A 22,684-nucleotide genomic window follows, 5' to 3' on the forward strand; every position below is an offset into this window, starting at 1 on the left:
AATATCCTGTTACACTTTTTTTTTTCTCTCTTCACCTTCAGCTTGCAACGTCGGCATTTATACCTGAACTATTGTTGTTGGTGTTGGTTTGCTGTAAGTTCTGGTTATAACAACCCTATCTCAGAACTGTTCACACTAACACTCTCTGCCCAACCTCCTATTCACAACTGAATCCTACTCCGATTATACTGTGATATTACTCTATAGTCATCTGACCAGAAATCCTTATTATTAGAGATGGTTAATGTTAATAAAAACTGCCCAGTCAGTTGCCTTGAAATATGATACCATAGGCTACAATAGTTGAACTGAGAAGGACTTTAGCATTTCAGTTTTAATGTCAGTGGATATTATTCTTACAGTGAAGACTGTAGCATTCGGTTTCATCACCTGATCCTGAATGTGATATGCCCAATAAAACTTTTCATTTGTATTATTTGATCAGCCAAGGATAAAAACACTCATCCAGGTGACTGGTTTAAGCCCTCTAATGAATACCAAACATAGGATTTCTATTGGTTCTGATAGCAGTGCTGCAAATTACAAATGGCTTCCACCGCGCAACTGAAGCCAGGTGTCTTCAATTCAGCTAGCTATCTAAAGGAACTGAGGATGACATTTGACCTTACGTGTCAAGTGTCATTCAGTCCGACATGAGCTATGTCTGACAGCAGACTAAACCAAGAGGGCTCATCGGCTACTGACAGAGCTGCTTTCACATCTTGCATGAACCCCATTCCACCCAGCAGACAAACAGACTGCATTCTGGCCTTATATCCAGACATGCCAGATATTCCCTATAGGGCTCCAACACCCACATAACATTAGAGTTCTCTGTGACAAACATACTCACCTCTGTGCTTTTCTGGATCTTTCCTGATTATCAGCTCCAGTCCCAACAGACGAAGTGTCCCATGCTGCCACAGGTGTGCTCTCAGCAGTGAGCTGTATCTTGTACCTGTTATTAAGACACAGAGGGATGGATGAGTGGCCTTTACCCCCATCTACTGGTCTAGAAATTGATGAATCTGCTGTTGTTTGCCATCCGTCCCAAAGTGAGGTTGGACAGGTCAGGTCATGATTGTTGAAAGGTGCAACTTTGGGGCTCCCATGCAATGCCATAGGCACCAGAGATGCCTCAGCTTTCAGCAAAGGGGACTGTATACGATGTGGAAGTAGATGTTAACTCAAAATATTGGAAGCTGACAACTGCAGTAACAAGATAGCAAACTACAAAACTGGAGGGGCTGCAGAAGTTTTAAAGGTCCACTTCAAAAATTATGAACATTAAAGAATGAAAACAAGAAAATGAAAACTAGACCTGGTGTCTTTCAGACAGTAATACAACAGTAATTAAACTTTTCTATGGAAACCAAAATGCAAGCTACTGAATAATGTGTGCTCACTAGAGGAAATTTTCTTTTATATTCATTACTCTGTATTTTCTGTCTCCTTTTATTTTCATGCGGCTTTTCATTTTTGCTTGATTTCACAAATTTAGGAATGTTCTCCCAAAAATCAGCATTATAATCTTTTGGTTCTACAATTTTATGTGATGATAAAATTATCCTATTGGTAACTGATTTGTATTTTGTTTTGTTCCCATTATTTGGCCGTATCAAGCACAGTATAATGTAAACAAGTGTAGTGAACAGTGGATCAGTCTTTATTTGCTTCCTTGTGTTTCCTATTTCTGAATACCTTAACACTCTCTCTCTCTCTCTCTCTCTCTCTCTCTCTCTCTCTCTCTCTCTCCAGTGACGATGTCAGTTTCATGTTTGTTTCTTTGCAGTCAGCCAACAGTACAGCACATTATTCCAAAAAGCAGAACTGAAACTTGTTCTCCAAATTTACAAGCTGGAAAAAGCAGCTCCTCAAAGCCAAACAGCACAAGTGGCGAAGCTAGTCCCAACAATGAATGGTTACCCTCTCACAAAAACTTTAAAGTGCGTCACCAGATGCTGACAGTAGACAGTCTCCGCAATTTGTATAAATGTATGGATAAGAACTGTTACTATACTGAGAATGGTGGTCGCAATTTCCTAAATCATTTAAGGAGTCAGCATTTCAACAAAAAAGGTTCAGACTGGAATCGTTGCTCTTATTGTCCTTTCCGAGGTGATGGCACAGCACATGATCTCATACAACACATCACAAGAAAACATGGCCATTGTCAGTATCAGTGTGCATATTGTTTCTTTCGAGGAATGGCATGCAGCTATGTTGTGTTACACCAGGTAAGTTTGATGTAATGTATGTATTCAGATTTTGCAATTTATGTGTTATGCATGGACTTTCCTTTCCCTGTATGTGGTTATTGTAGTAGCACTGTGACACCAACTGAAACAGCTGCCCTCATCTCCCTTCCTCCTTCTTTAAATAATGTAATCATTATTTCCTCTTTTATCCAGATTTGCTAGTGAAATTCTTCCTCCTTATTTGCAAGCAAAGCTGGCTTTGTGTTCATTAAGATAAACCTTTTTCCGTGTGTTTATCCAAATTAATGTATTTTGTGCGGCAGGCTTTTTTGGATTTTAGGAGAGGTTGAAACCTAAGCAAGTCAGCAGGCTTTCATGGTTGTTGTTATTGAAAGTAGCCTCATAGGTTGCTAGGCCACGTTGTGTTTCTTCTATGCAATTGCCATTCTTATACCTTTACTGGGATCTCTTCAGGGTCATCATGTATTCACTGTTAGCTGAAATTAGATGTTCAGGTAACCTGAACACCACAAGATCCTGAAGAAGACCCCAGCAGTGGGGTTGAAATGTCAATCACGTAGAAGAAACACAATGCAGCCTATCAGCGTAGAAGATTATACCTTCAATGTTGAAACCTGATGCAATTTTAACATCTCCAAAAAAAAATGCCTAATGGAAAGTTCATTTTTTACTGCATCCCTTTGTGAATTAATAATTAGTTTGTGGAACATGTACATAATGTATACCCATCTAATGTGGTGCAGACCAGTTCATATGGAGACATTATGAATGTAAGCAATGAGATTTTATAACATCTCCCAGCGGTGTCCCATATATACTCCGTAGGATTGAGGCGTGGTAAGAATATCTTACGGACTGGTCCTCTTTTGACTTTTTTCTGCCTCGGAGTGCTGTTGAATACAAAACATTTTAATCCAGTTATCCGTATTGTTCATAGCCAAGCACACAGTTATCTAATCTTGTAATCACAAGGTTACTGGTTCGGTTCTCATTAGAGCCAGATTTTCTTTTATCTCTATTTAATTTAAATGTTTGCTATAAAATGTAAATGGTAATTAAAAATACAGAATCTTAATTTTTAATAAAAATAACATGTTTTTTAGTAACTATTTGCATGAAAAAGCAAATAATATTGTGTTGTAAAAAATTTCAATTTTATCATTTGTTTTTCTTGTCGCTTACATTCTACTCTGTGTGTTTAGCCTGTCAGATGGAATTTGAAGAGTCATGTTTTTTTGAGGATCGATTATGGCTCTACAGTGTTATGTTTATTGTGAACGCAATGCAGCCAAAGGAATAGTGAGGGAAATATGGGTTCTGAGAGAACTGATGCTGTTCAGAATTTTCGTTTTATCATTAGCTTTTGCAATGGTGTAGCCTTAATCCAGTGAAAGTATTATTTACAAACATTCCAAAGAAGAATAATTATCATGTCAGATGTGAAATCTGTTGATGAACCTGACACCTTAATTGAGAAGAGGCAGTTGAAGAAAGCTGTGCAAGGACATTTAAAAAGTGTCTTTAAAAAAAGCCATTGTGTGTTATGTGGTGGTTCTTAAAAATACTACAGTCTTATCAGAGAACTAACAATTTCTGGTGGCAGATCTGCAACAATATATCGTACAGAATTTGGTTGAAATATCTTTTATGTTTGATGAAGAATTGATTGAGTCATAAAATTGACAAGACTTTTTAAGAGGATTCTGATTATGAGCCAGAGGACATAAGGTCAAAAGATCTGGATAACATTTCAAAGTTGTTAGTATCATCAGATCTCATCCAAAATGGAATTTGAAAACCTTCACATGCAGAAGGATGATACCATTTATAAGGTATGAAGGAATTGACGGAATGGGAGAAATGTATTAAAAGTGGAGGAACTGCTTGGGCTCATGGATGTAAAATGATTTTTATAGGAACTTGGCAATTGTTTCAATAAGTGATAAGAAACTGCAAGAATGGGCTTTAGCTGCTGTAAGTCAATATGGAAAACTTATTTTCAAACTTGCATTCCATGGGTTGAGAAACTCGAACTCAAACATCAAATATGTCTGTGAAAAGTAACAAAACATGCGTATGAAAAGGAAAGTGCTATAGTAGTGGAATTTTCATTTCAGCAAAAAACTTTTTGCACACAGGGTCATTGTCTGATATTAAATTTTAATCCTATTTCTATTACTAACACAGATTCAACAAGTGTTAAAAAATCCTACATTGTTAAAATTCTTAATTTATATTAGAGAATAAGTAAACATGGTAAATTTTAAAATTATTTGCTAAGATGCCAATACCAGTCTGTTATCAACAGAACTCCCCCAAAGCAAGGGTCAAGAACTATTTACTATTTTTCTTCAGAGGCAAAATATAAACAATACAACTCACATTTATATACAGCACAACATAGTATTGACTTTGTCTTAAAAATTGTTGTGTGTAGTTTCTGTGCTTTCCAGCACCAACCGATTCATTAGGAATTAGAGTTCAGAGATAAAGGGAAAAATCTGTGAAAATATACAAGAATGCCAGTGTCGCGTCATCAACATAGGGAAGGTGGAAACTAATTTTTATATAAATTGTTTAATTACAATCATAAAATCATAGAGAGACAGGCAAAATTTCTTGTGCTTGTTGATTCTTAGTGATGGCAAACCAAATTGAAAATATATGATAACTTGTTTTTTTAATGACTGGGGTTATAAACATGTAAAATTAAATTTAGTCCTCCTAAATGTTGAATAACATTGGGGATAGGCTACAACCCTGTCTCACTTCCTTGTCAACCACTGCTTCCCTTCATGTCCCTTGACTCTTATAAATGCAGTCTGGTTTCTGAACAAATTGCAAATTTAATGTCAGCAAGTCCATTCTGAAAGTATTTGTATGGAGTGTAGTCATGTATGGAAGTGGAACATGGACAATAAACAGTTTAGACAGGAAGAGAATAGAACCTTCTGAAATGTGGTGCTACAGACAAATGCTGAAGATTAGATGGGTAGGTCATGTAACGAATGAGGAGATACTGAATAGAATGGGGGAGGGAGGGGGGTAGAGATTTGTGGTACAACCTGACTACAAGAATAGTCCAGTTGATGGGGCACATTCTGAGCCATCGAGGGGTCACCAGTTTAGTATTGGAGGGAAGTGAGGGTGGAAAAATCGTAGAGGGAAATCAAGAGATTAATACAGTAAGCAGATTCAGAAGGATGTTGGTTGCAGTAGTCAGTCGGAGATGGAAGAGGCTTGCTCAGGATAGACTAGCATGGAGAGCTGCATCAAACCAGTCTTTGGACTGAAGACGATGACAACAACAACAACAACAAATAATGCATAGCTTTAGTCCAGCCCTGTGGAGTATATTTTTATAAAGAGCTCAAGAATGTTATAAAATGGCTTCAAAATGATGTGTATTTAATTGAACATAAAAATGTAAAATTGATTCACAAAGGTTTTTAAAATTTAGTTTGTGTGATTCACGGTGTGGAAACATCAGTATTTTTGAATATGACGAAATACCCATGGTATGCATCAAATCTCTATGTTGACAGAGAAGTATTTATGAATGGTAATAAAGTATGCTTCTTCAGAGACATTTTAAAAGAACCTTATCCTTGTTAAAACAAAACAAAACAGTGCATTTTTGTAGTGTGCTAATCTTCCTTTTACCATGTTTGTCCCCAGCCTGGGGATAATTACTCCCTGAGGGATAAAATGGAACTTTCTGAAGGTTACAACAAGTGTTCAATTGTTTTTTCTGTCTTGAAACTAAATTATTTTTCAAAGATCACTATTTTGCAAGACTGTAATTAAATAAATTACAAATAATTACTTGGTGAGATGGGACAGTTGGATAATGGAGAGTACAAATTGGTTTACTCATGCAGGAAGAAGAGTTCTATATTGCGGTACTTATGATAGGAAAGTGGCTGATGAAAAAGTATTGAAAGTAGAATACATAGATAAAAGACTGAAGACAGATGATGATGATGATGATGATGATGATGATGATGATATTAAGAGGTGAGAAGAAGAACATTGTTTTAATACAATCGTGCCAACAAGTCAGTGCACTGATGAGGAAGTAGAGGAATATTATGAAAAGATAGGATCAATTATGAATAAAGAAAAAGAAACCCCTGCTTCGTTGTAATGGGGGATTTGAAGAGGGGGAAAACGGAGGGAATGGTTGGAAGATTTGGATTGGGAAATACGAATGACAGGAGTGAAACGCTGGTTAATTTTGACATAGAAAATTCTCTCGTGATTCGAAACCCATTGTTAGAAAGCCACCGGAGACAGAGACATGGGTATCTAGGTTGAATGATGACAGATACAAAATTGATTATATCGTAATTCAGAATATACAAAAACTGCCTATACATGGAAAAATCCTGGAGATACTAGTAGGTATCAGATATATTATGTAATGGTAAGACAGAGATTTAGGAACCAAGTTTTAAGTTGTAAGACATTTCCAGGGGCAGATGTGGACTCTGACCACAATCTATTGGTTATGAACTGTAGGTTAAAACTGAAGAAACTGCAAAAAGGTGGCAATTTAAGGAGATGGGACCAGGATAAACTGAAAGAACCAGAGGTTGTACAGAGTTTCAGGGAGAGCTTAAGGGAACAATTGACAGGAATGGGGGAAAGAAATACAGTAGAAGAAGAATGGGTAGCTCTGAGGGACGAAGTAGTGAAGGCAGCAGAGGATCAAGTAGGTAAAAAGACAAGGGCTAGTAGAAACCCTTGGGTAACAGAAGAAATATTGAACTTAATTGATGAAAGGAGAAAATATAAAAATGCAGGAAATGAAACTGGCAAAAAGGAATACAAACGTCTGAAAAATGAGATCGACAGGAAGTGCAGAATGGCTAAGCAGGGATGGCTAGAGGACAAATGTAAGGATGTAGAGGCTTATCTCACGAGGGGTAAGATAGATACTGCCTACAGGAAAATTAAAGAGGCCTTTGGAGAAAAGAGAACCACTTGTATGAATATCAAGAGCTCAGATGGAAACCCAGTTCTAAGCAAAGAAGGGAAAGCAGAAAGGTGGAAGGAGTATATAGAGGGTCTATACAAGGGCGATGTACTTGAGGACAATATTATGGAAATGGAAGAGGATGTAGATGAAGATGAAGTGGGAGATATGATACTGCGTGAAGAGTTTGACAGCACTGAAAGATCTGAGTCGAAACAAGGCCCAGGGAGTAGACAACATTCCATTAGAACTACTGACGGCCTTGGGAGAGCCAGTCCTGACAAAACTCTACCATCTGGTGAGCAAGACGTATGAGACAGGCGAAATACCCTCAGATTTCAAGAATAATATAATAATTCCAATCCCAAAGAAAGCCGGTGTTGACATGTGAAAATTACCGAACTATCAGTTTAATAAGTTGCAGCTGCGAAATACTAACGCGAATTATTTACAGATGAATGGAAAAACTTGTAGAAGCCGACCTCGGGGAAGATCAGTTTGGATTCTGTAGGAATGTTGGAACACGTGAGGCAATACTGACGTTACGACTTTTCTTAGAAGAAAGATTAAGGAAAGGTAAACCTACATTTCTAGCATTTGTAGACTTAGAGAAAGCTTTTGACAATGTTGACTGGAATACTTTCTTTCAAATTCTGAAGGTGGCAGGGGTAAAATACAGGGAGTGAAAGACTATTTGCAATTTGTACGGAAACCAGATGGCAGTTATAAGAGTCAAGGGACGTGAAAGGGAAGCAGTGGTTGGGAAGGGAGTGAGACAAGGTTGTAGCCTCTCCCCGATGTTATTTAATCCGTATATTGAGCAAGCAGTAAAGGAAACAAAAGAAAAATTGGGAGTAGGTATTAAAATCCATGGAGCAGAAATAAAAACTTTGAGGTTCGCCGATGACATTGTAATTCTATCAGAGACAGCAAAGCACTTGGAAGAGCAGTTGAACGGAATGGACAGTGTCTTGAAAGGAGGATATAAGATGAACATCAACAAAAGCAAAACGAGGATAGTGGAATGTAGTCAAATTAAATCGGGTGATGCTGAGGGAATTAGATTAGGAAATGAGACACTTAAAATAGTAAAGGAGTTTTGCTATTTAGGGAGTAAAATAACGGATGATGGTCGAAGTGGGAAGGATATAAAATGTAGACTGGCAATGGCAACGAAAGCGTTTCTGAAGAAGAAAAATTTGTTAACATCGAGTATAGATTTAAGTGTCAGGAAGTCGTTTCTGAAAGTATTTGTATGGAGTGTAGCCATGTATGGAAGTGAAACATGGACAATAAATAGCTTAGACAAGAAGAGAATAGAAGCTTTCAAAATGTGGTGCTACAGAAGAATGCTGAAGATTAGATGGGTAGATCACATAACTAACAGGAGGTATTGAATAGAATTGGGGAGAAGAGGAGTATGTGGCACAACTTGACAAAAAGAAGGGACCGGTTAGTAGGACATGTTCTGAGGCATCAGGGGATCATAAATTTAGCATTGGAGGGCAGCGAGGAGGGTAAAAATTGTAGAGGGAGACCAAGAGATGAATACACTAAGCAGATTCAGAAGGATGTAGGTTGCAGTAAGTACTGGGAGATGAAGAATCTTGCACTGGATAGAGTAGCATGGAGAGCTGCATCAAACCAGTCTCAGGACTGAAGACCACAACAACAACAACAACAACAACAACAACAGCCTAAGAATGCCAGAGGGTACCCTGGGGCATGCCAGAGCATACCCTGGAGATTCGGACCACAACTTGGTGGTGGTGGACTTGCAGATAAGGTTGAAGAAAGCGAGAGGAAGAAAACAGAGAGACATTTTACCTACAGAGACTAAAGGAAGAAGATAAGGATGCTGATTTAGAAAACACGTTTGTGGGATAGATGGCCCAATGAAGAGAGTGCAAATGAGAAATGGAAGAGGAGGAGACAAAACCTTAAGGAATCTACAGAAGTAGAAGGGGGGGGGGGGGGGATGAGGAAGTTCAAAAGAATAAGGAATGAATGGGTAACAGAGGCAATGTTGGGTAAGGTTGAAAAAAGAAGAAATTGGGAGACAGTAGGAAATGAAGAAGGAAAAACAATGTACAGAAAGCTGAATAATGAATTAAGGTGAGAAACAGATCTGGCAATAAAGGCATGGATGTAAGAGAGATGTAAAGAAATAGAGAAATACGAAAAGGAAGAAAAATAGGGAATAATGTATAGATCAGCTGCTGATCTAGTATTTGAAGTAAAGAAAAACAGGACAAGTATGAGAATAGAACGAAGTGATGGTACTATGGTTCATAAACCAGAAGTGTTGGGAAGGTGGCAAGAATATGTAGAGTGGCTGTATGAGGCTGATGAAAAGCCAAATGATAGTGAATTAGAAGAGGTGATGAAAGTTAGTGAAGAGGACAAGGGATGCTGTATCTGGGAAGTAGAAGTAGAAAGGGCATTGAGAGAGATAAAGTATCATAAAAGAAGTGGAATTGATGGATTACCAGCAGAGTTATGTGAAAGCCTTCAGAGTAGTGGTGTGAAAGAGTACACACATCTACGTAATAAGATACTCTATACGAAAAAGGTAGATGGCTGGATGACTTTCTCTTGGCAGTATTGATACTGATTGAGGAGGAATGCCAAGAACGTGAAGATTTTAGAACCGTAAGTTAGATTTTGCATGCAGTAAAAGTTTTGTTAAGGGTGAAAGATAGAAGACTTCACGAGACACTGGAAAAAAATATTGCAGAGGAACAGTATAGATTTAGAAGAGGGAAAGTTACAAGAGATATAATTGGACTGCTGAGAATTATAGGTGAGAGAGAGATTGAAAGAGGAAGAGGAGTTTATATTGTTTTCATAGACTCTGAGAAAGCCTTTGATAGGTTACAGTGGAATAAATTAATCGACATTCTAAGTAAGAATGATGTCGACTATAGGGATAGAAGACTGATTAAAAGTCTACACCTACAACAGAAAATACAAGTACAGATTGCGAATGAGTGACACAAGAATTCGGAATGAGAATTAATAAGAAAAAGACAAAATATGTGGTGATAATTGTAAGAAAACTAAGAACAACTGTAAAGTTAGGACAGGAACTTTATTTTACAGGTCCATCTTGATCACATAAATTTTTACATTTCACTATGACCGGATTCGGTTACTGCCATGTTCAGATCATAAAATCTTCTGATGTATCAATGTCAAACTAAACATGTAGGTACAAAGTAAGTGCTTACTATGTGCTTACTACGTACCTAAATGTTTAGTTTGATATTGATACCACATCAGAATATTTTATGATCTGAAGATGGCAGTAGCTGAAATCGGTCATAGTGAAATATAAAAATTTATGTGATCAAGACATACTTGTAAAATAAAGTGCCAAATATATGATCAGGAGTTGAAAACTCTTATAGCGATTGCCAAGGAGACATTCAATAAGAGGCGGCGGCATCTGTGGCGTGCATGGACAGGGACCTGAGGAAGATACTGGTGAAGTGCTTCACATGGAGCATTGTATTATATGGAGCTGAGACATGGACACTGAGGAAAGAGGAAGAAAGAAGAATAGAAGCATTTGAGATGTGGATTTGGAGGAGGATGGAAGGGATAAAATGGTTAGACGAAGTGAAAAATGAGATGTTGGGAGGAGTGAGGGAAGAGAGAGAGATTTTAAAGGTAACCAGGAAGAGGGAAAACAATTGACGTGGACACTGGATGAGAAAAGATTGTTTACTGATGGATGCTAGCCAGGTGGGCTGATCTCCCTTGGTTCCAGTTTGATGTTTTTAGGAGTTTTCTTGTGCTATTCTCTTGCAAAGAATTCCGGAGTGATGAGTAGTGGTGATAGGCCATCACTCACACTTAGACCTGCTTTAATTTTAACATCTCAGATATTTCTCCTCTGAATGTTATCCTGGATTTGGTGTTTTTCTCAGTTAATTGAACCATGTTTATTAATTTGGGATGAAGTCCGAAAGTCCTTAATATATTCAAATTGAAGACCCATGAGTACTGTTGTAATGCTGTAGTGTGAGTGCATGTAATCAAATGGTGCGTAATACAAGTATGTCCACAGTTGGCCAAAAGGTCACATGGCAACCTGGCCGTGTGCTCAGCAGCCCAATATAAGACCGGAGCGCCAGACCCTCGGCCTCGCTTATTGCATGTTCACCTACGAGACTGTATGCTGATGTGTTCTGTAGTTATGAGACTTCGTAGTGTTCCTTACTTTGCTCATTGTTATTTTGGATATATCCCTGTGGAAGCAGAATAAAACTTGATTGTTGTTACTTATGATGCTGTCTTTGTACAATGTGGTAACAGATACAATCATAGGCTTTTTTAAAAGGTATGAAAAGGTTACGACTTGTTTTTATTTTCTGTTATAGATATCAGTTGATAATTTTAAGGTGATTACTTGTTGTGAGCAGCTGCTCCAAAGTCTAAATCCTCTTTGTTAGTCTCCTAGTTCCTGTTCAAGTTGATCTTTAAAGCAATTGTACAGAATTCTTGACAAGACTTCAAATGTGCAATCCGAAGGAGAAATTCCTCTGTAGTTATCTGGATTTGTTTTTCTCCTTTTCCGTGTGATGGATATATTATCATCATTGTCCATTGTTTGGGTAGTTCTTCTTTGTCCCAGGTTTTCACGATGCTGTGGTATAATGATATCTTTGCTGGTTCTGCTGCATGTTTCCAGAGTCCTGCAAATGTTTAACCTTTTCCATGTGCTTTGTAGTTCTTGAGCTCTCTCAAAGCATTGTTAGACTTCATGGATTGTTGGTGGGCTTGCATTTTCTGCTGGTGTTTTTAATAGGGATTTTGTGTTTATTTCAAATAGCTCTGGGAGATCCTCACAGTTTAGTAGTGTGTGAAATGTTTCTGCTAAAATTTCTGTATTTACTCTGTTGGTATGGACCATCCTACTGTCTTTGTCTTTTAGTGTTGGAGGATCGTATTTTTAAAGTTGTCTGGGAAATATATGTACTAATTTGTTTATTTGTAATGTCTAGTGATGAAAAAAATTATTTAATTTCCATATGAAATTTTGATTTATATGAATGTTTTGTTTTTTTTGTGGGATTTGTAATTAAAATGAAAAGATGTTTATATTAAAATATGATTTAATATTTTTTAATTAACATTTCAATTTGATGATAAATATTGAATTCAAATAAAGGTATAAAAAAGTCCAAATCTATCAAGAATCGAACCAGTGACCTCATGCTACATATAAGGTTAAGAGCGATCAAAATGTTTAGTACTTAACAGGGCCCGGAAAAATTCAAAGTTTCCTCCTCCTCCCCTTACCCCTCTCCCTTCCTCCCCCCCCCCCAGGTGGTTTTAAATCGTATAATAATAATAATAATAATAATAATAATAATAATAATAATAATAATAATAATAATAATAATATTTCTGACATAACTGATACACGGTATTTAAATTGGAAAAATGTTTATGTTGAAGGCACACATTTCTGAGCCTTTAGCTAAATAGTAACATCAACACAAATAAATGCTTCCTAAAAGTCTCTTCCAAAACTGATTAGTTATAGAAATAAAGTTTACTGGCATGAGAAGAGCTATTTTAGAACACTATAATAAACAACACAGTCTGACAAAAGTCAATAATTGGAAAACAAATAATCAAGTCCCTTGTTGGATGATATAACTTGTAGAACAAAAGTTAAAGTTCTGCCAAGCCACTAGGAGCATGCTCTTCATGAACGCTAAGTCTGTGCTGAGTACAAGTAATGGAAAAGTTAATTTTCATAGCTACAGTTGGCAGAATGAGGACAGTGCAGACACACTGAACTGGCAGAGTCTGTTCGCTGGGGAGTGTGACATCTTGGTTGAGGAGTGGCGGTAGATTGCAGACTGGATGGCAACAGCAGTAGCAGCTCTTGTAAAGTTCATGTTTAGGGCTGGCAATGTCACTGACTTGTGCTTCGGCACAAGCTTAAATTGACGTGCGGAATATTACATCTTTTCGATTGAGAGCTTGGCTACGGCTGGGTTGCAGAAGCAGAACATGGTCTTGATTGGTGCACACCAATGATAGCTGGATGTGACAGTTGAGATTTTGGCACAGCCACTGGCATCGCCCTCTGGTGGTCGACTAACTGATTTACTAGCTGACTTCTTGGCCCTGCAGCATTTAAAGTGGAGCAAGTGGAGTCGCAGGCATTTAAATTGTGCGGCTGGCAGACATTTGGCCACTGGCGCTCCGTGGTAGGCAAGTGACATTAGTTATGAAGAAAATCAATGATTACAAGTTTTTAAAGTCTCCATGTGAAACCTTTCAGTGTAGTTTTTCTCAAAACATTCTTTCACACACAGAGCAGTGCTGAAGGAAAACGCCACCACCCCTGGGGAACTGTAGATAGTTACGGGGATGCGTGTGATGGCACAGAAGGCTTAGCATTGTTTGTTAATGTGAGAGAATGGCAGATGCATCATGCTCCATTTCACCTCTTGTTAACATAACCTACATAAGAACACTTCAACCACATGTTTGAACAGTGCCTTGTTATCCATCAGAATGCATCGTTTCATGTTGTTTTTGGTGTATTGGCCTGTACCAACATTTAAACAGTGAATATCTAACTCCACAATCAACTGATTTCAGTGTCTGTGGCCATTACAAAGTAATCAAGTTATACAAATAACATATTTTTATATGTTCAAAATCCAAATAACATAGATGTTGGTGTGACAGTGTCATTCGAATGCTGCCTCGTGAGCATAGATATGGGTAAACTATTGCATACAGAAGTACAGTGTTTGCTGTTGAATGAATTTTCAATTACGTGAAAGTAGGGGGTACATTTCTGTACAGTCGTCATCATCTTGAACAGTACACAGCCCCAGGCTGGGTCTGTTTGGAATATAAGCCTTGCCATCAAGCCCTGTTTTCCCACCATCTTCATGTGTTCAGTCTGGTCCAGTCCTTACCTCTCTTTTCAACACACTCCTCCACACCTGTCAGCCACCTATCCTTTTGTTTTCCTCTCAGTTGTTTCCTTCTCATCTCCAGTTCATGTATCTTTGTGAGAATCCTCGTTTTCCATCCTCTTTAAGTGCCCATACCATCTTTGCCATGAAGTTTCTATCTTCTTTCACTATTTCTCCTACCCTTTCATTCCTCTTCATCTCTCCTTGTTTCTCCTACCCTACTTCTGAGGAACTTCATTTCACATGCCTGTAATCGGCGTGCATCACTTTTCTTCATTAACCATGTTTCTGAAGTTTAGGTCAGTATTGGGATGTAGTAACTTTTGTGTATTACTACTTCGATTTTTTGTTGGATGTCTTTATTCCAAACCAGGCTCCCAACACTTTCAGGAACGCTTCTGCCTGTCCGCCACGTTCCCTGATTCTTTTCTCATTTCTTCCATTTTCCTCTATCACAGTTCCCAAGTACTTATCACTTTTCACCTTCATAAATTGTTCATGTTTAATCCTTATTTCTCTGGTAGGTCTGTCTTTGTGTCTAGTTGTAACCAGGATCTCACATTTACTTGCATTCAGTTTCATTCCATACTGTCTCACAGTTTCTTCCCAAGGATCCAGCCTTTCCTGAATGTCATCGTCCTTGTTTCCCCAGATCATCAAGTTATCAGCTAACACCTCTTGTTTCATTTTGTCTTCTCAAGTTTTTTTTCTGACACCTTAGTCTTAACTCAATTCCACAGTTAAGAGGGGAAGTGACTGTGCACTGCCCTGTTTTGCTCCAGTTGTTCACTGGAATCAGTACGTCCTTTCATTTCCCTCTTTCACCCAACTCAGACTTCCACAGTATCTCTCCTTCACTCTGCTTGTTGTCTCCTTTTCCACTCCTTTCTTTTCTAGTGCTTCCCAGATCTTTCTTCTACTGATGCTATCAAGTGCCTTTTCTATATTGAGAAAGGCTGTCAACAGGTCTTCATCAAATTCATAGTGATGCTCATGGAGCTGCCTCAATGCAAATATGAGGTCAACAGTAGACATTCCAGGTTTGAAGCCGTGCTGTTCATCTCTCAATTTGTTCTTGACACTTGCTTGGATTCAGCTTTCCAGGATCTTTCCATATACCTTGGCACAGTGTGGTATCAGTGTGACTCCCCTGTAGTTTCTACATTCCTTCCTACTCCCTTCTTAAATATAGGAACAATTAGTGTCCTCCTCCAATCTTCTGGAGTCTTCTCATTCCACATCATCATTGCCACTGTTTCTCAACCTCTCCTGCTGCCTTCACCGTTTCAACACTTATTTCATCCATACCAGTCCTCCTTTCATTTGTCCTATGCCTTTTCATTTCTTTCCATGTCAGCTCCTTTTCCTCATACAGTTTACGTATAGCTCCTTCAGTCTATTATCTTCATCTCCAAGTCTGTTCAGATTTAGCAAGTGCTCAGAGTACTCCTTCCACACTAACTTCAGTGTCTCTTTGTTATTAACCTCTTTCCCATTTCTATTCGTCATTGTCGCAGCCTCTGTCAAACCTCTCCTCTAACTTTTGACCATTCTATATAGTAATTTCCTACTTCCTCTGTCATCTTCCTCCATCATCTTTGTCCATTCTTCCATCCACTTTCTTCTCGCCCCCCAAGTCACTGTCTTATGCCTCTTCCTTCTTTTTCTTATACTCTTCACTTGCTAACTCGTTCCTTTTTTCGGAACTACAGTCTGAAGCCCTTGTTCTTCTTTCTGACTACCTCCGTGACTCTTTCATTCCACCATGGTGTCTCCTTCCACCGTTCTGTGTCACTTGCCCTACCACATACAGCTACTGTGGCTTGTACCATAACACTTTATATTGTCCCCATTCCTCTTCTCCTGTTTCTGGTTCACCCTTTGGTAACCTTTCCCTTATAATCTTCTAGTATTATTTCTTGACTTCCTTCTCTTTCAGTTTCCATACTATAATTCTCTATTACTTGTTGTTTGTGTTCTTTCATTTCTTCATGATTCTCGTGCTCATCACCAGTACCTGATGGTCACGATTCAATGCCTCATATGGTAGTACCCTTATAGCCATTACAGTCCTCTTTGTTTCTCAAGAGTAGAGCATGTAATCCACCAAAGATTTCTGTGCCAGATTCCTGCTGTTCCACATTACTTTGTGGCGCTCTCTCTCTTCTGCAACCAGGAGCTACCTATCATTAAATCATTTTTCTTTTGAATTCAAGCAATCTCTTTCCTTCTTCAGTTCTACTGCCCCATCCTTCTGCTCTCAGTACATTTTCATACCCTTGCCTTTCATTCCCTGCTTGTGAATTGCAGTCTCCCATGATTAATATGCACTGCCCACTTGGGGGTGGGGGTGGGGGTGGGGGGGATGCACCTGAACCACCCCCATACTTCCTTTGTCATTATTCTTATCTTCATTATCTTGTCACTTTTCCTCTATACCTCTGGTTTTAGACCATATCTCACAACTACTCCCACTCCCTTTTGTTTTCCCTCTTCATTTCCATGCCTGTACAACATGTAACCTTTCCTCAGTTCCCTACTGCCTTCTTCAGATATCTAGTTTTCTCTTTTCCATCATATCCACTGTCAGTGTTACAAAGTTAAAAGTTCCAAAAATGTAATCCATTTGCCTTGATGGGTCGTTGTCTTATATATTCATCCTTTGTGAGGCTAATTCCATTTAACTGATTGTTGATTCACTGTTGGCTAGCCTAGATCCATCATAGCTTCACAAGAGCCCTGTTAGCTGCCAATTTTAGTAGTTTCTGCACAGTAACTGGGGTAATTTGGATTTTACTTGTATTTTTATTTTACGTGTGAGTAGGTCTTGCATTCTGAGGTTTCTGTACAAACTTAATTATACAGGGTGGAGTAGAGGAAACACATGTTTTTCACTATTGAATGACTGGGACAAGGTTTGATAAAAATAATAAAAACAAGTCTTTAGTGATAGATTTTTTAATGCAGTTTGAAACATACATACTTTAATTAGGTTCGAAAAATAATGTCTTGGAGATGGCGTCCTTCTTGTTGGATACAAATATGGATCCTCTCCCGAAAGTTACGCATGGCTCTCTCCAACATTTCATTCGGCACGGCTTCAATTTCCTGACGAATGGAATTCTTCAGGTCATCGATTGTGTGATGCTTGTTCATGTAGCCTTTTGATTTTAAATATCCCCACAAAAAGAAGTCACAGATCGACAAATCAGGTGAGCGAGGGGGCCAGTAAACATCACCATATCTCAAAATAACGTGTCCTGGGAACATTTGTCAAACCACTTCCATGGATGCTCTGGCGGTGTGAGCTGTGGTACCATCCTGCTGAAACCATATTTCTCTCATGTTCACTTGATGCCTTTCAAGTTCTGGACAAAGAAAGTTGTTTAACATTTTAACATAGCGTGCTGATGTCACAGTAGCTGCAGTTCCTTCCTCTTCAAAAAAATAGGGACCAACAATCCCCATCTTTGAAATGCAACACCACACTGTTACTTTTAAACTGTGGAGAGGTCTTTGGTGTAATTCATGTGGGTTCTCCAGCGCCCAATACCAACAATTTTGAACATTGACATAACTGTCTACATGAAAATGTGCTTCATCACTCACGAAGTCTGTAGCATCTGCAGCTTCCTTAAAAATTTCATCCATTACGCCACAACACTCTCTGCGCTGCACAAAATCCCCTTCACTATAGTTCAATTCTTTTATCTTGGCGGCTCGCGCATGCTCGCCCAGACGCTGGAGATTGCTGCGTTGCCAGTTGCACACGACGCACGCGCCAATAGAAGCAGCGCCATAGTATAGCATAGTTCGCAAGCGTACGTGTAGGGGGGAGCGCGCAGTTCGTGAAGTAAAGCCACCACGGCCGCATTATCCCTTTCGCTGCTACAAAGACGTGCTCCCTGCATTCCGCGCTGTGGGCGATTTTGTCACTGCACTGCTCGCCTGTGCAGACACATTGTGTTCCGACTGCTTTGACACTCTTTATCATTCGATTCCACAAAAACTATTTGGCTCAAAAATGAGATGTTTACCTATCTTCTTGACTGATACCTTCCCCCCATAAATGACTTAATTTTGTTTCGATGTTCAACGCAGTTATTACGCAGCATTAAATATAGTAAACCTTTGGACGAAATTTTGAAGAGTTTGCAGAGGTAAAAGTCCATAGAGTATACTTTCCGTATGGTCGATTTTAGTTGCCACAATGTTGAGAATGAAATTTGGACAAGATACCTATATATTTCATTTAATTTAAGTACCATATAAGAGTCATATGTAATATTGAGAAATATTCCACCTTTCGCGACTGTAACAAAAGTTTTACTTACACTGGGCACGTTTGGCTTTATTTTAAAGCACTTCAATCAATCAAAAGGAAGTAGACAAAATACATTAAACAAAACTGTGGACTCACAAAAACATTAGGACTTGAATATACCGTCTGTCAGTGAAGTGCTCAGAGCTATGTCAAATATAATTTTGTGTGTGGCACACACAGACAGCATTTATTTGCTAAAACACTGATGAGCCAACACAAACGTTGAATATTGTGCTACCGCAGCACAAAACTACGAAAGGTGACTTGGCAATGGAGGACACAAAATACAGTCCTCTTATGATGCTTCAAAAGAGAGAAACGCGTCTGCTCTAAATAAGCCGCTTATTACAGTTGCAGAAGAGGGATATATTTCAATACCATTGATAAAACTGCGACTGTGGAACAAAAACAAGAAATAGAACATGAATACCATTGTGTATGTGCCATACCTTTCACCGATGGAAGTGCTTTAAAATAAAGCCAAACGCGCCGTGTGTATATAAAACTTTTATTACAGTCGCGAAAGACGGAATATTTCTCAATATTACATACGACACCTATGTGGTAGTTAAATTAAATGAGATATTGTTATACAGTAAATATTATATGAAATTTAGGTATCTTGTCCACATTTCATTCTCAACATTATGGCAACTAAAATCGACCATACGGAAAGTATACGCTATGGACTTTTACCTCTGCAAACTCTTCAAAATTTCGTGCAATGGTTTACTACATTTAATGCTGCACATCAAAACAAAATTAAGTCATTTATGGGGGGAAGGTATCAGGCAAGAAGACGTGTAAAAATCAAATTTTTTGCCAAATAGTTTTTGTGAAATCGAATGATAAGTGTGTCAAAGCAGTGGGAACACCATGTGTCTGCACAGGCGAGAAGTGCAGTGATAACAAAATCGCGCACAGCGCGGAATGCGGGGAGCACGTGTGTGCAGCAGCGAAAAAGTTAATGAAGAGGCAAAGCACTAGAAATTTCATTCAAACGAATAAAATTCGTGAAGTAAGGCACTCCAATATTGTTTTTAAACAAATAAAATAATAAACACCGCACAAGGTTTGAACTCATTACCTTTCACTTGGCAGCTCAACACCTTAACCGTTCCGCTACCTCTGTTCATCGAACAGTGTATCTCCATAAGGACTCTAACACCTCACGCAACTACTTATAAACACAGTTGGTATGACTATGAATTACTCACGCTTCGTCGAAGTACAATAGGAAATAAACAATTACCGCTGTTCTTTATTGCGAAAAAGCAGTTCGTGAGATTGAAACAAACACCTTTCCTTGCTATCGCCTGATTAGGAGTCTTATTGCTTGTTTGGTTTAATTAATTCAAAAATTGGCTCTGAGCACTATGGAACTAAACATCGGTGGTCATCAGTCCCCTAGAACTTAGAACTAATTAAACCTAACTAACCTAAGGACATCACACACATCCATGTCTGAGGCAGGATTCGAACCTGCGACCGTAGCAGTCGCGCGGTTCCGGACTGAGCGCTTAGAACCACTAGACCACCGCGGCCGGCGTTTAATTAATTAATAGAATATGAAGCAATTGGTATAAAGAATGCTTTTTCCAAACTTTCTGTAAAAGAAAGTCTGCTATCAAGACATTGCTTTTGTTCTATTACTTTATTTATGACTGAACGTTTCTAAAACTGAAGACACTCGTCCGTGCTCTGCACTGCTGTCGAGATCTGGCAACGTCGTTCTCTGTTCATTGGCTGACTGTGTTTTGTGACGTCAGATGCGCAGAACGAACCTAAACTCGGCCGCCAAGATATATGACGCGCACTTTAAGCTGCTGGACGATCATTATCTTGTACAGGTGAAACTTAAGATCATCATGTAAGATGCTGTGAGGCGAACGACGTGACATACCCAGCACTACAGCCTGTCATCTAGCCAGTTGTGTCGGACTAGCAACAACTGCCGTTCCTACTCTTGTCTACATTTTCCGGAGTAAGAACTGATAGGGGAAGATCAGGTGGTTTCTTTTTCATCACAGATCCAGTACTTCTAAATGCTTCAGCCCATTGGAGTACATTATTTCGATCAGGCACTGCACCTCAACGTCCAACTCTAAAATTTTTCGGAAGAGATGTTGACTATGGAATCATTGTTTCTAAAGTACTGCTAGACAACAAACACACGATGCTCTACTCTCAAACTCTCCATAGCGACTGAAACTGCATTGTATGGGCAGTCTGCCAACATTCATTCATGGTCAATACCCCCCTCTCATCGCTGTGTTCTAGCGGTTCAAAAAACATGCGTTTCCTCTGCTCCACCCTGTATATGTAGATAGTCTGCCTGTTACTGAGAAAAAAGGATCTTAGTAAGTGGACAGTCGGATAGCTAATGACAAATTTTTTGCATGTGATGTAATTACAAATTTAAAAAAAAAATTTAGAATTTTTTCCTTTACTTGTACTGTGAAACCTTGCTTCTTGCAAAATTTCGTGATTCTAGTTCAATGGGAAACACCCAATAGATCTTGGATGAGTGAGTTAGTGAATAGCAAAAATGCTGTATAAATGACCATATTTTTTTGAATGCATAAGTTAGAAGCTTAATTTTTTTGCACCACCAATGGACTGCAGTTCGAAGAAATTATCTTTACATAGGTTCTTACATTGTTTATTATCTTCTCTCTGAAGATGTAACTGATACTTTTTTCCGTTCCTGGCATTCCATCACAACCACCATCATCATCATACCTACTTTTTTGTTACATTATTTTTCATAAATTACATACTTAGTTTATGTGTAGCATTAGTACAGCATTACTGCTCGAATGTGAACTCTATTGCCTTTTTTTTGAGCACTTTTCCTTTGTCAAAATAATTCCTTAATTTTGTCTACTATTATTTTTGCTGTTAACATAACAGTAATCAACTGCTTTTATTTTAACATACAAATACACTATGTAATTAACAGTATCCGGACACCCCAAAAACATGTTTTCCACATTATGGGCATTGTGCTGCCACCTACTGCCAGGTACTCCATATCAGTGACCTCAGTAATCATTAGACATCATGAGAAAGCAGAATGGGGCACTCCGCGGAACACATGGACTTCGAGTGTGGTCAGGTGATTGGGTGTCACTTGTGTCATACGCCCGTACACGAGATTTCCACACTCCTAAACATCCCTAGGTCCACTGTTTTCGATGTGACAGTGAAGTGGAAACGTGAAGTGACACATATAAGCACAAAAGCATCGAGGCCGTCCTCATCTGTTGACTGACAGAGACCGCTGACAGTTGAAGTGGATCGTAATGTGTAATAGGCAGACATCTATCCAGACCATCACACAGGAATTCCAAACTGCATCAAGGTCCACTGCAAGTACTATGACAGTTAGGCTGGAGGTGCGAAAACTTGGATTTCATGGTCAAGCAGCTGGTCATAAGCCACACATCATGCTGTTAAATGCCAAACGATGCCTCACGTGGTGTAAGGAGCGTAAACATTGGACTATTGAACAGTGGAAAAACGTTGTGTGGAGTGACAAATCACGGAACACAATGTGGCGATCTGCTGGCAGGGTGTGGGTATGGCGAATGCCCAGTGAACCTTATCTGGCAAGGTGTATAGTGCCATCAGTAAATTTTGGAGGTGGTGGTGTTATGGTGTGGTCCTGTTTTTCATGGAGGGGGCTTGCACCCCTGGTTGTTTTTGTGTGGCAATATCACAGCACAGGCCTACATTGATGTTTTAAGCACCTTATTGCTTTCCACTGTTGAAGAGCAGTTTGGGAATGGCAATTGCATCTTTCAACACAATCGAGCATCTGTTCATAATGCACAACCTGTGGTGGAGTGGTTAAATGACACTAACATCCCTGTAATGGAATGGCTTGCACAGTCCTGACCTGAATTTAGTAGAACACCTTTTGGGATGTTTTGAAATGCCGACTTTGTGCCAGGCGTCACCAACAGACATCGATACCTCTCCTCAGTGCAGCACTTGGTGAAGAATGGGCTGCCATTCCCCAAGAAACCTTCCAGCACCTGATTGAACATATACCTTGAACTTGTAACTCATTTCCAGCCAGGTGTCCGGATACTTTGGATAACATAGTGTAAGTTATGGAAGAGGAGTTTTGTGATACTTTGAAAAGCTTTCTATCTTAAATAATTAAAGAGTAATTTTCAGCAAATGCTTTTCACATTTATTTATA

At 38.9% G+C, this 22,684-nt stretch overlaps 1 protein-coding gene across 1 annotated transcript in view; it reads left to right on the top strand.

The window, feature by feature from the left end:
* Positions 1-22,684, top strand: part of LOC124712086 — a 143,722-nt gene that overhangs the window by 42,600 nt on the left and 78,438 nt on the right. The window contains exon 9 of the mRNA XM_047242383.1: positions 1,793-2,237. Coding sequence (XP_047098339.1) covers positions 1,793-2,237 — 445 coding nt within the window. The remainder of the gene's footprint in view (positions 1-1,792; positions 2,238-22,684) is intronic.

Source organism: Schistocerca piceifrons, chromosome 8 (genome assembly GCF_021461385.2).
Source record: "Schistocerca piceifrons isolate TAMUIC-IGC-003096 chromosome 8, iqSchPice1.1, whole genome shotgun sequence".
NCBI lineage: Eukaryota > Metazoa > Arthropoda > Insecta > Orthoptera > Acrididae > Schistocerca > Schistocerca piceifrons.